Source organism: Staurois parvus, unplaced genomic scaffold (genome assembly GCF_062004578.1).
Source record: "Staurois parvus isolate SC_StPar_1 unplaced genomic scaffold, SC_StPar_1.0 ptg000694l, whole genome shotgun sequence".
Taxonomy (NCBI): Eukaryota; Metazoa; Chordata; class Amphibia; order Anura; family Ranidae; genus Staurois; species Staurois parvus.
In genome coordinates, this window is record NW_028318490.1 from 6,530,285 (window position 1) to 6,543,356 (window position 13,072).

Genomic DNA, 13,072 nt, shown 5'->3' on the forward strand with positions numbered 1-13,072 from the left:
ATATTTACTAAAATAATTCCATTTCCATGTTGTGTGTACTGTGGGAGACCAGATATGGTGAATGCAGGGTCCAGGGAGACCAGATATGGTGAATGCAGGGTCCGGGGAGACCAGATATGGTGAATGCAGGGTCCAGGGAGACCAGATATAGTGAATGTGGGGTCCGGGGAGACCAGATATGGTGAATGCAGGGTCCGGGGAGACCAGATATAGTGAATGCAGGGTCCGGGGAGACCAGATATGGTGAATGCAGGGTCCGGGGAGACCAGATATGGTGAATGCAGGGTCCAGGGAGACCAGATATGGTGAATGCAGGGTCCAGGGAGACCAGATATGGTGAATGCAGGGTCCGGGGAGACCAGATATGGTGAATGCAGGGTCCAGGGAGACCAGATATAGTGAATGTGGGGTCCGGGGAGACCAGATATGGTGAATGCAGGGTCCTGGGTTTAGTAACACTTTAAAACTCCCAAATAATTATATGTTTTTCTGAAAGCAGAGCCCCTGCAAAATAAAATGGTAGCAATTTCAATTTTGTACGTAGTTCTGCGCAACTGTTTATCAAATCTACTGTTTTAGAGTTCACCCAACGTAATATAATACTTATTGTTTCTGCAATATAAAAGATAAGAATGCTTCAAGTGAATAAACACCAAACATGTCAAGCCATAAAATTGCACACGCTCAAAAAATAGTAAAAAATGATGGTCCCAAAGTTGTCTATAAGTGACACTTAGCCGCTAATGTCTCCCGTGACACCCATTCCAGTCAATCAAGCACAGGACTGGTTTGCACATCCTGCCAGCTGGAATTTTGACAGCTCAGGATCCGGAAATGCTTAGAGCTGAGCACTTCTGTGTCCATTAATCTCAGAGGAGATTGGCATCCTTACACACATTTAGTCACTGGTCACATTGCTGCAATTTAAAATCGTATGATTTCTGAAGACTTTATTGCAACTTTTAAAGATTTTTTTTTTCTGTGAAGATTTCTATTATATTCTATGTATGTGAAATTTATTTATTTATTTCAGGTACTTATATAGTGCTGTCAATTTATGCAGCGCTTTACATATATATTGTACATTCACATCAGTCCCTAACCCCCAAGGGGTGTACAATCTAAGGTCCCTAACTTACATTCATACATACACATACTAGGGCCAATTTAGACAGGAGCCAATTAACCTACCAACATGTCTTTGGAGTGGGGGAAAAAACTGGAGTACCTGGAGGAACCCATGCAGGCACAGGGAGAACATGCAAACTCCAGGCAGGTGGTGCCTTGGTTGGGATGTGAACCAAGGACCCTAGTACTGCCAGGTGGAAGTGCTAACCATTTAGCTACTGCGCTGCCCACAATAAACTGTAGAAAAAAGTAATGCAAGAACTACTGTAGCAAATCACACATGTTAAGACACTGATATTCACATTCATTAGGTTCGATTTCAATTCACAAATTGCACCGGTATGACTGCGCACTTACAGTGGTTCTGAGCTCCCCAGAAAACTGGGAGAACCTGGGAACCAAGGCAGGGGTGTGTGGCTGGGCAGCAATTCATAGTACTGCATAAGTGATCGCGTGGCTCACTTTTACGTGAAACTGGCTGAAAATAACAATACCAAGCCCTTGCTTTAATCCCTTGAATACCAGGACATTTATAAAAGTACCTTGGTAAACAAGGGGTTAAACTTCAGCTTTAAAGATGATTTCAGCAAACTTTTTTTTTTTTACCCAGATAAGCATATTAGCGCAGCAGGTGGTTTCCTTCTGCGACTTTCCCTCCTCCACACTCGGGATTGCTTACACTTTACAGCTGTGAAAACCAGGGGTGAGGTTGATTTTAAAACTTCTATGGACACACACACAGCATACTATAAATGATTAAACCTTTTTAAAGCTTCCGTTAAGGTTTTCATCCATCAATAAAACATTCTAGTAAATCTACAGTATAAATTGAATATTTGTAAGAGACCATAAGGTCCTAAGTATGACAAATACGACTCATGCTGAACCTTTTTCAAACCTTTGAAGGGAATGTGATATCAGTAAGTTCCATTAGGCTCTATTCACACCTATGCAGTTAGCTTTTTGTCAGTTTTGCAGTGCTTTCCACATTTTGCGTTTTTCTAAATACTTTTTTGACATGTTTTTTCAGCGTTTTGTTTAGCTCTTTTTTTAAAAAAAAAAGTGGAATTTTTTTGTTGCTGGGCAAAATAAAAATGCAAAACATGGCAAAAACGCACTACCATGCATTTCAGCAGCTTCTGCATTGAACTCTATTGTAGCAAAAACGCTGCTTCTTGCTTTTGAAAAAGTCCCTGACCCTTTCCAAAAACGCAGCAGCTCAAAAAAGCATAGATGTAAACATGTTCCATAGGAAACCATGTTAAGTGGACTGTAGTGCGTTTCTGCAAAAAGCACTAAAAAAACACATTGTTGTGAATGGAGCCTAAGGCTCCATGTACACGGGACGTTTCTAAAACACTTCTGAACGATGGAAAGTGAGTGCTGGAAAACGTAGGTAAAAAAATGTCTGTTTAGCCGCGTTTGCATATCGCGTTTATGCGCGTTTGCGTTTAGAAGCGTTTTTTAAAGATAACATCAGAAGACCTTCTAAAATGCCCAGAATGCACTGAAAAACAGTAAAAAATGAACTATTTCAGACATTTTGAGAGAAATAGAGAGAGCAGAAGCAGAGAGAGCAGTATGTGTTGAGATGACCTGTCTTTTCTGGTTGTATTCACTATGCATCCCATCATGAGCATAATGCAGCACGTTCCACCATTTTTTCCTTCATGCAAAACCTGGAACTGACTGCGCTGGTGTACTAGGTCCATTTGAATACATGGAAAATGCTTTCCATTTCTGATGATGAAAAAAGGCTCTGGACAGCATTTGGATATGGAACAGTTAAAAAACGCTTCTAGATGCAAACGCATATAAATGTGGTTAGCTGCGTATACAAGCGTTTGGCATTTGAAATGCTGATAAAATCTACTCCTGAACGCAAGTTTGGTGCGTTCAAAAAATGACTGTAAACTCAACTTCCTGTAAACAACTGTAAATGACAATGTGTACATGGACACATAGGAAAACATTAGGGAGAGTTCAGGGGCTGCTGGAAAAAAACGCAGAAAAGCTCCTGAACGTGAGTTTATCAGCTGTAGTGTACATGAGCCCTTAGGAAGAAGGAAATGTCTAGAAAGTAAAATGTACTTTTTGGCTGTGCAGAGATCAGAACAGGTACTTACTGTAGAGAAAATTGGCTTTTGTTTTAAAGCCTACTTAAATCCAAACTACAAACGAAATCACTATTGAAAAGTATGCATGAATTACGAAGGACTGCTGGGTGTTCCTAATATAGAGAGCTGTTACAAAGCCACACAGTTTTTCCCTGTTATATGCTACCATGGATGTCACTCTCTGAGTTGTTTGGAACTGTCAGACTGTGGTGCAACCCCAATCTCTGCCTTCATTTGGCTCCCTAATAAAGCTTGCCCCATCCTTCCTAAGCCCCTTGAGGTTGCACAACCTGAAGCTTTCAAACTCTCTTCTTTTCAAAACTTTGATTCTCAGGCAAACTGATGTTCCCTTTTTTACCTATATTGCTGATCCTCAAAAACCCCTTATTCCCACAGGCTTGAAACACCCCTTAGACCTTTTGAATGGCAGATCACTCATGGTTTCACCCAGGGGCGGACTGACAACTCATGGGGCCCCCGGGCAATAGGGGATCATGGGGCCCCTGTGTCCTTGCCCAAACTCAAAAAAGGCTATGAAAAAGGTATCAGGAGCATCTCATGGGGCCCCCTACTGACCCCGGGCCCTCAGGCAGTGCCCGAGTTTCCAAATGGTCAGTCCGCCCCTGGTTTCACCCATGTACATCATTTCCTAAACTTGCATACCTTCTCTGCCTGGTCACCTTTATAATAACACCATAGTATTCCTGGGATGAAATATTCTTCTTCTTCAAAACTTAGACATTGGCTTTCAACCCTTAGAAGAAATCTGGAAATTCCGTACACAAAATCCTCTATGAACATATTTGCAACAATGAAAATTCTGCGCCACAGGCAAAACAAAAAAAAAGAAGACACAGATGAGTATGAATATGGCTGCTGCAGTCTTCAAAATGTGAACCCTATAAATGTGCCAAAAAATATGAATCCAGTGTAACGCTACCCTCTTGAGGGCTGCTGGTTTTTGCTGGGTCACCCTAAGCTCTGCACAGCCAGGCAACATGCATTTTCCACATTTTTCTCACAGAGTCAGTAAAACAGCCCTTGAGCTTGATTTTGTTGTTTTATTGGGGGTAACACCTTGGATGGGGTCTAGGTGTATCTGTAATGCCCAAGAAACTGTAAAACATGAGGACAAATTCTCAGCAAACACTGTACAAAAATGTGGACCAAAAAGTAGCAACTGTCTCCTTAAGGAGCACTGATGTCCCCTTTGGTGTACCCCCTCAGACCCCAGATGAACCCTTCCTCTTTCACCCGGCTGTCTTGAGGGTATCCCTGGGCAAGGGATTCCAAGATCTGCAGTTAAGTAGTCCTGGATGAGAACTAGTTGGGTATTGCACCTGACCGCCCTCACCCTTCTCTGGCCCAGGGGTGTAGAAGTACTCACACTCTCCTGTCAGCTTGGTGGTTTGCAGCTGATTTCAGCTGGGCTGGCTCCTTCCCTGCTGACAGAATGTCCTCCCTAGGAGACTGTGCAGCTGTGTAGATCCTTCTGTCTGCTGAAGCCTGTAGACAGGGCCCCCTGCCATGCGCCACACTCCAGCACCTTTCTTTAGTCCATCTTCCACCCAACTCCAACTCTAACCTGCTGCACAGGCTCTCTCACATGTAAGGGTTGCTCTTAGCTACCTTGCCTGGCCTCTTGCCTGAGGACGGGCCAAGTTCCCCTAAACATACAAATTCGGGCTTCCTCCCCTCCACTGCCCCTCCTCTAGAAAGTTCCTCCGGTTTCTAGAACGGTGGGAGGGCTCCAGAAGCCTTGACCTGTTGAGCATTCCAGCCTGTCCTCTCTACCTGACTCCCAGGCTGACTCATCCCAGGCTTCTAGCAAGCCTCTGACTAAAAAAACAAATCCTATCTAGCTAAATCTAGAGGGCGCTATACAAGATTTCTAAATAGTATGCCATATGTAAAAGTTGAAAGGATAAATAAATAACACCAGAAAATACAACTAATTTCCACTGTATCAATAAGTCCCATTCAAATAATAGTTGCTTGAAAAACAAAAGGTAGGTGAACAGGTGCTGGTGCGATTAGTAACAGATGAACATGCCACCACTTCCAAATGCTCCAGGTAACCTCCCATGGATTTACATTCACCACAATAGATCGATCTTCTATTACTAGATAGGTCTCAACGCGCTTTTTTGGTTGGACCCACTGGCTATTATGTTAAACAGAGTCTAAAAGAAATCTAATGTTCACTTGCAAGAAGGGAAGGAATGTTTGAATACAATGCTACTAAATGAGAAACTGTTTCTTAATGATTTGTAAGCTAAATTTCTTAAAATATGGGATCTGTACTTACCTACGCCTTTCCATCGTCGCCCTCTAGGCCTTCATGCCATGCTCCATCCCCACTGCCCACAGCCAATCAAAGTCTATGGGGGCCATTCAGGGACACTGCAGCTGTCCCTCTAGGGTGCACTAAAACTGAAGGAAGGCCACAAGCAGCTACACTGTACATGTGCAAGGGGCCTTAAATAAAAAATATCTAAATGCAGGAAAAAGTGATATAGGAAGTATAAAACATTTTATATAAATTTAATATACATGAGTAGCTCAGTGTACAATTTCCGAATTTGTTGAGATTAATTAACTCTCAAACTGGCAGAAGATAGGTACCCAGAAGTAGACTGGCCAAAGATGTCAGCGGCTTGTGAGGGAGTTTCAGGACACTGTAGCGCTGTAGTGGAGGTGAGTATAGTTCCGCTTTAATTATGTATGTTTTGATATCTTGTTTAATAAAGTGATGGAGTTTTAAACTGCAATTGACATATAAAGTAACCCTCTTTTAGCTTAGTTTATTAAGCCTTTTTTGTTTTTTGACCTCTCTAAAGTTACATAATTAGGTTGAAAAAGACGGTCTAGTTCAACCACTAAAATAAACTAAAAAATAGAAAACCTCAATCTACAGAACCCTGTACCCACAATTGATCCAGCTGAAGCCAAAAAATCCCTATAAAGCATTATCCAATTCACTCCAGTGGAGGGAAGAAAAATTCCTTCCTGAACCACCGAATTATGACCTAGAAATGTTAATATCCAGTTATATTTTGTGCATGATACAGCTGTTTTTAAAACGATCTACTGAGCTGGCCAGAACTGGTTCACGAGGGAGTCTATTCCACATATTCACAGCTCTTACTGTAAAGAAGCCTTTCTGTATGTGTAGGAGTTTAAATCTTTTTCTCCAAATGTAAAGAGTGCCCCCTTGCCTTTTTTGTAATGCCCTTACTTTCCATCTCAGACAGCAGGAAAACAATAGACGGTGGATCTCCCAAGCAGAAACACAGACACCAATAAACTTGGTAGTGGTTATAGCCTCCAAAACACACTATTTAAAACTATAATAGAGCTTAGATAGTTAGATAAATTTTAACATTATTTTTTTTACTTGCTGACCTTCAATGCTGAAATATCAGTGTTGGTTGAAGTAAAACCTCATTTCATTTGGGGCAAATTGTAATTCAAATTCTAGTTTGTATAACAAAAAGATGTTCACTTACAAGTCCTTCTTGTTTTGTCTTAGAGCCAAAACGTTTCTTGTATAGACTCCTGCCTCTTCTGGTGCTGGGCTTTGGAACACCTTGTCCACCACTTGTGCCTCCTCAAAGTCAGTGATCACATCTGCTGTTTCACCATTCAGTGAGTCATTTTCACATAATAAATTTCCATCCAACGTGTCTAAGCTCTCCTTGGATCCCCGCTCTATCAGAGGACACTCGGTCTGTGTCCCAACAGTGATACGCAAAGGAGTCACCTCTTGTGTTTTTTTCTTAGGCTCACTGTAGACAAAAGTAGAATGTTTAAACATCAAACAAAAGCATTTGAATTCAACATTGGTTAAGGCTGGCAATAGACAGCTTGATTTTTTTCTGATTCCTGCTAAATCGGATGAGGTTCAGAACTGTGGGTGGCCCTGTAAGTCCCCCAATTTGACAAAATTATCAGCCAAACAGTGATTGCATCATATCAGACACAGTCACTTTACAGCAATGCTGTGGTGTTCAGACACCCTTGGGTGCTGCGGCTGCTAAATACAATAGCCGGCAGTAGAGGTTCCTCCGTCCACGTTGTTTAGCATGGATAAGGAAGTCGACTGATTCAGCTCATTCTCTTGTTCAGCTCATTAATTAAACTAAAGAAAAGCTTTATATTTCAAATCACTCCCATAATTTAAGAGATATCTCAGTTTGTAGTAAGGATCTCTATAATGAGAATATTGTTTTACTCCACTTGACAACCAGTGACGTGCCCATACATCGCTGGACTTCAAGTGGTTATACCAGGATGTTGCCAGCAGCCACAGGCATCATCCTAGTATCGTTTTTTTTTTGTAGTCGACTGTCAGCTTTCTTGTAAAAGCAATCCAAGCAGCTAATTAGCTGTTGGATCGCTTTTACAGTCAGACGGAGGGGATGTTCCCCCCCTCCTACATCCTTCCGCTGCTCTCTCGAGCTCTCCTGTTCAACCGGGAGACCCGAGTGACTCATTCATTTGTGGGAAGAGTTTGGGGATGGCCCCTTCCTTTTCCAACATAACTGCGCACCAGTGCACAAAGCAAGGTCAATAAAGACATGGAGGAGCGAGTTTGGGGTGCAGGAACTTGACTGGCCTGCACAGAGTCCTGACCTCAACCCGACAGAACACCCTTGGGATGAATTAGAGCAGAGACTGTGAATCAGGCATTTTCGTCCGATATCAATGCCTGACCTCACAAATGCACTTCTGTAAGAATGGTCAAACATTCCCATAGACACACTCCTAAACATTATGGATAGCCTTCCCAGAAGAGTTGAAGCTGTTATAGCAGCAAAAAGTGAGCTAACTCAATACTGAACCCTACGGACTAGGAGTGGGATGCCATTAAAGTACATGTGTGTGTAAAGGCAGGGGTCCCAATATTTTTGGCAATATAGTGTATCTGTAGTGCTATAACAATTGTTGAAGTCTTCAAGTATATACACTAGCTAAGGTTTTTCATAATCCTAAATTTGAAAAAGTCAGTCATCAAGAATGAAACCTAATCTCCTTTTGGTTAAGAAATTACAGGAGACACATACAGCCCCATCTGTATTTGGAAGTTTGGCAAAGTAAATATAAATAGCAGTTGTACATGCTATTTCTGCCACTGTTTCTGTGATTTAACATTAGGGACTATATTCAACAATTAACCCATGCATCTTACTTCAGCAAAAAGACAAACAATTTTAAAATATTTAATCGCAATACAAATTAAACCCCAGGAAAAAGTGAACCATGCCTCAGGGTTAATGGCAGAAACAGGAGAATGTCCTGCTAAGCCACAAACATTTACAGTTTATCTAAAACCAAAACATTTTACTTCTAACATTTCATAAAATAGGTAATGCGTAAAATCCATGTCCCCATTGGGAAGATTCACACTTTTTATTTGTTCTGGTGACTATTGTCTCTGGGAATGAAAGTGATGGAAATTACAAAATTGTACAGTTTTCTCCAGAACACGAATAGAGGAGACATTTTTCAATGGGGATACCTGTGCTGTGACAAACACCTCCCTCTTTATTTTAGAGAGATTTTCTTTCTACTTTCTGGTCTATCTACAGTACAGGACGTAAATAGAAATCCCACTAGTGAAACACAAGTAGAAAAAATTGAAAAGTGCACAGGGGGTTTAACTGTACTCTACTCCATACTCTACAACCATACAAGAGATCTGATACAAAATCTAACAATCTCATTCAGATTCTCTAATGATAACCTTTCTTAAACTTGGTGTTCATTGGTAATCATGCTAATACCATTAATTTCCTCTTCCTATCAGCATTTAAATTGTATATGAATAATCAGAAATGGTTAGTCTGGAAATTAGCTATTAATCATCACATACATCCTTATTGTACTTTTAAATATTTCCTATTATTCCTACTATTATTATTTCTCTAGACCAGAGGTCTTCAAACTGTAGCCTGTGGGCCAGATGCTGCCCTTTGTCAACCTTTACTCGGCCCTTGAGACACTATTCCACTGAATGATACAAGGGCCTATTCCTCCCACTGACACCAACAATGGTGCACTATTTCTTCTACTGATACCAATGATGGGTTCCTATTCCTTCCACTAATACCAATGATGAGGCAATATTCTTCCTTTTACTGACCACCAACCCTAAGGCCATGTTTATTCTCACGGATCCTTGTCACGGGACATTTTCTACCCCCACTAACCACAATCCGGCCCCCCTAAAGTCTGCAGTACAGTAAACTGGCCATTTGAATGAAAAGTTTGGAGACCCCTGGTCTAGACAGCAGAATACAGGTTGGGAGAGGAAGGAACAGCACTGTAAAACAATAAGGCTTTACTAAATAGGAAAGGCCAAGTTTGGCCTTGTTAATGTGTAGCTTTTTCGTAATTTTCAATCATAGTCTGAGGTGGTTTGTGACCTTGGTAATACACATTATATCAGTCTAAAAGTATAACAATGATTTCTGCAAAATGATAGCAGGAGATCTTGTCGGCAGCATCTAGAAATGTCCAATGCTCACGTAATTTGGGGCAGGCTCAAAATATTTTGGGACCATTCTTGAGTTCTCATTTGGGGAGATTTACTAAAACTGGAGCACTCAAAATGTGGTGTAGCTGTGGGTGGTAGCCAGTCAGCTTCTAACTTCAGCTTGTTCAATTAAGCTTTGACAATAAAACCTGGAAGCTGATAGGTTTCTGTGCAGAGCTGAACCAGATTTTGTACGCTCAGTTTTAGTAAATCTCCCCCTATGCGTGCTGAAGCCTGGCCTGGCATTGGGTGAAAAAAGCCTAAACAAAACCTAACTTTCCTACAACTGTTCCACACTGTGGTGTCTACTGCACTCTGGGGGTAGCATTTGAACAACAAATGCCTTTGTTAATTACAGACAGTATTAGCATTGTTTATGGTATTAATAGTCTAGCTTCATCTTCCTTGCCTGTCTTAGCATTGCTGTATCATCTGGTGTTGCTGATACTCTTTCCCTCCACTCTCAAGCAGATTTCTTTGGATGTCAGCATGCCTAGGTTCTGTACTGGAGAACAATCTATGCTAGAGGTCCACAATCATGTGTTTCAATCTACCTGGAAAAGTCTTTGGAAGGCTTAGCTGGAATGGTAACAAATAAGATCGGCAGATGATTACTTACTGTTAACTATAGATCATGTGGTACAATTGAGCAATAATGGTGCCGCCAATTATGTAGTAATAAATTGTCCCATTGGCCCTGGCCTTCTTTTTTTGGCTAGATGTCACAAAGCATTTTTCCACACCATGTTTCCACACAAGGTACCCCATATCCTTTCCTATATTCCTCTGTCTGTATGAGTCTCTGTCACCTATTTGCCCTTGGTTAATTTATGGCCTTAAACCTACTATTTTTGATTAGTTTCTCCTTTATGGAGCTCTATAAAGGTTTTAATTATTTATTTTCTTCATGTACTACATGTTGCTTACTTATGTTTTTGTTGTAATTAAAGAAAAAGAAAAGAAAAAGCTAGCCTCTCTAGCCATGATCAAATCTAGTGATCTATCTCCTTCTATGTTCTTGTGATGGATTAAGGCGTTAGAATTGTCAAGTATTCAAAAACTGACATCTTTGGGAGAGGTTACTTGCATTCAGTTTATATTATAAGCAGCGCGGCTTTTGCGTTGTGTGTGGTTAAGGAATACCGTGCAGTTCCTTGGCACAATTTACAGATTTAGATTCAAGAAAATAATGTTTACCATTTTTAGATTTACACCCAAGAGAATATGGTACACATTTGTTTTGTGTTACTGTGCAATTATGGCCAGTTTACCCATCCTTAAATATAGTGGCTGTTATAACTTCCTTTTATTAGGCTTTTTCTCCCTTAATTTTCACCTAGTCCTCTTGCCAGTAAAACTATTATTTTTTACTTCCTTTACCAGACTAATCTGTCCAGGAAAAATTGCAGTTAAAGGGTAAACTAGATAACACTGGCAGAAGTGGTAAAACCTTTATCCCAAAAAGGAAAAAAAAAAAAAGATTGCTGTAACTGCTTAAAAAGTGTGAGCTGGAAGCAGGTTGGTGTCACTCTAAGACAGGAAGTGTGTCACTGGATAGATCACCAGGTACAAATATAGAAAAGAAAGCCTAAAAATCTGACAACCATGGGTGGATCATTTCCTACCCCCTTGTATTGACACCACGCTACTGGAAACCTAACTCTATAACACCAGCCAAAATATTTGGCTAACTTCCTGCCCTGGTGTGGAGCCGTTGGCCTTGTCCCTCGCTTCTTCTTTTCCCTCCTTTTTCTTCCCTCCCTCTTCTTTTCCTGGCCTATTGGTCTCTTTTCTCTCTACTTCCCTGCTTTCTCCCCATTCATAATTTTCTACTCAGTATAGGACATGTGGTTACCATATTATATGTCTGCCCTGTATGCTCCTATCCACTGTCTACTCCCCCCTCCAACTGATATGTATTGGGTACCTAAGCAACTCATGCAGTATGGGGAGCCTTTACTCCCCTTATGTTTCATTTCTTCTGATGTACCGTTACAATTTGATTTCAATATACTTAACGGGATGAACCATTATCTTTACCTGCGGATGTGTACAAAATAATTGTATCATTGCACTATCTTGACCTATGTGAAATATTATACTTAATAATCTGTTTCAATAAAAATATTGAACAAGAAAAGAAAGCCTAAAAATAAACAAATGCGGCTATTACTTGCAAGGATTGGTAAGCTGCAATATATAAAATGTTAGTTTTGGGTTCAATACCACTTTAAGGAATTTTGCATACAGGAGGATGGAATTCTGTTTTTTGGCCTACATTTTTCCTGATTTGCTCACTAATTGATTCTTCCTTTTAAGCAATTCCCATCATTTGGTGTGGCTTGTTGGGTTTTCCTACATTTTCTGGACAGCATGTCTTGCCAAGTTTCATTCATTATGCTTTTTCTTGGGTTCCTGGAATGCAGACATCCAGTAAAATGGCATCCATGGCCTCTCATGGATGCAAGTTTTGCCTGATGATGCTACCGCATGTCTGCTAAGATCCTATTGTCTTGGTTGTTCACCTTTGAGGGAATGACCTCAGGACTACGAGTTATCTGAACTTATTGTTTTGGGCATTAATTGTTAGTTTCTTTTTTTTCCACAAATTTGTCTTGGTGTGGTCTCAAATTAATCCCAGGGTGTTTTAGAATGGGAGAAGGCAGATACATAAAGGCCCTTAAAAAGCCAAGATGGGTTTCAACGGATAGATTTCTTGTCTGGTTTGAGAAAAAAGGGCTGGGTTTTTTGGCACAGACAGAGGGGGACAATGGTGCATGATAATAGAATTCATTTAAATAAGAAGAGAAGGCACTTTCTCTTCTTGGAGAGTGTCAAGAGTTTAGTTTAGATGTTACCTGCTGTAGTTAAAAATCATGCCAAATGACATGACCATCAAAATGGCTGAAATCCATTCTATTTTCTAACCAGCAAAGTTTAACATAATGTTTTTGGCTAAATTATCCCTTTCGTGACCAGAGATTTGAAACTTGGACACCCAGACCATTTCAAATACATTGTTATATGTCACAGAAAGTTCAATCGCTAAAAATACTGCCTGTCTTTCCAGTAATTTGTACCTTTAATCCTCAGTCATGTGACCTCACAAGCTCTTCTTCCAAACTATTTCTGAGCGTGGGTGACGTGGCAGCATTTACTGAGGCGGGCAGCAGCATGATGTTGCATTCTACTCCTCACTCTTTCCACTCATCAGCTGCTTTGCAATATCCAGCTTCGGATTTGACAGAGTTGCTGTCAATCAAAACTAGCAGGGTGGGGCTATGGACTA

At 40.8% G+C, this 13,072-nt stretch overlaps 1 protein-coding gene across 1 annotated transcript in view; it reads right to left on the minus strand.

The window, feature by feature from the left end:
- The window catches only part of EML3 (EMAP like 3), a 102,234-nt gene that overhangs the window by 69,582 nt on the left and 19,580 nt on the right, over nucleotides 1-13,072 (minus strand). Inside the window, exon 4 of the mRNA XM_089652879.1 lies at nucleotides 6,755-7,033. Within this exon, the coding sequence (XP_089509005.1) occupies nucleotides 6,755-7,033 (279 nt within the window). The remainder of the gene's footprint in view (nucleotides 1-6,754; nucleotides 7,034-13,072) is intronic.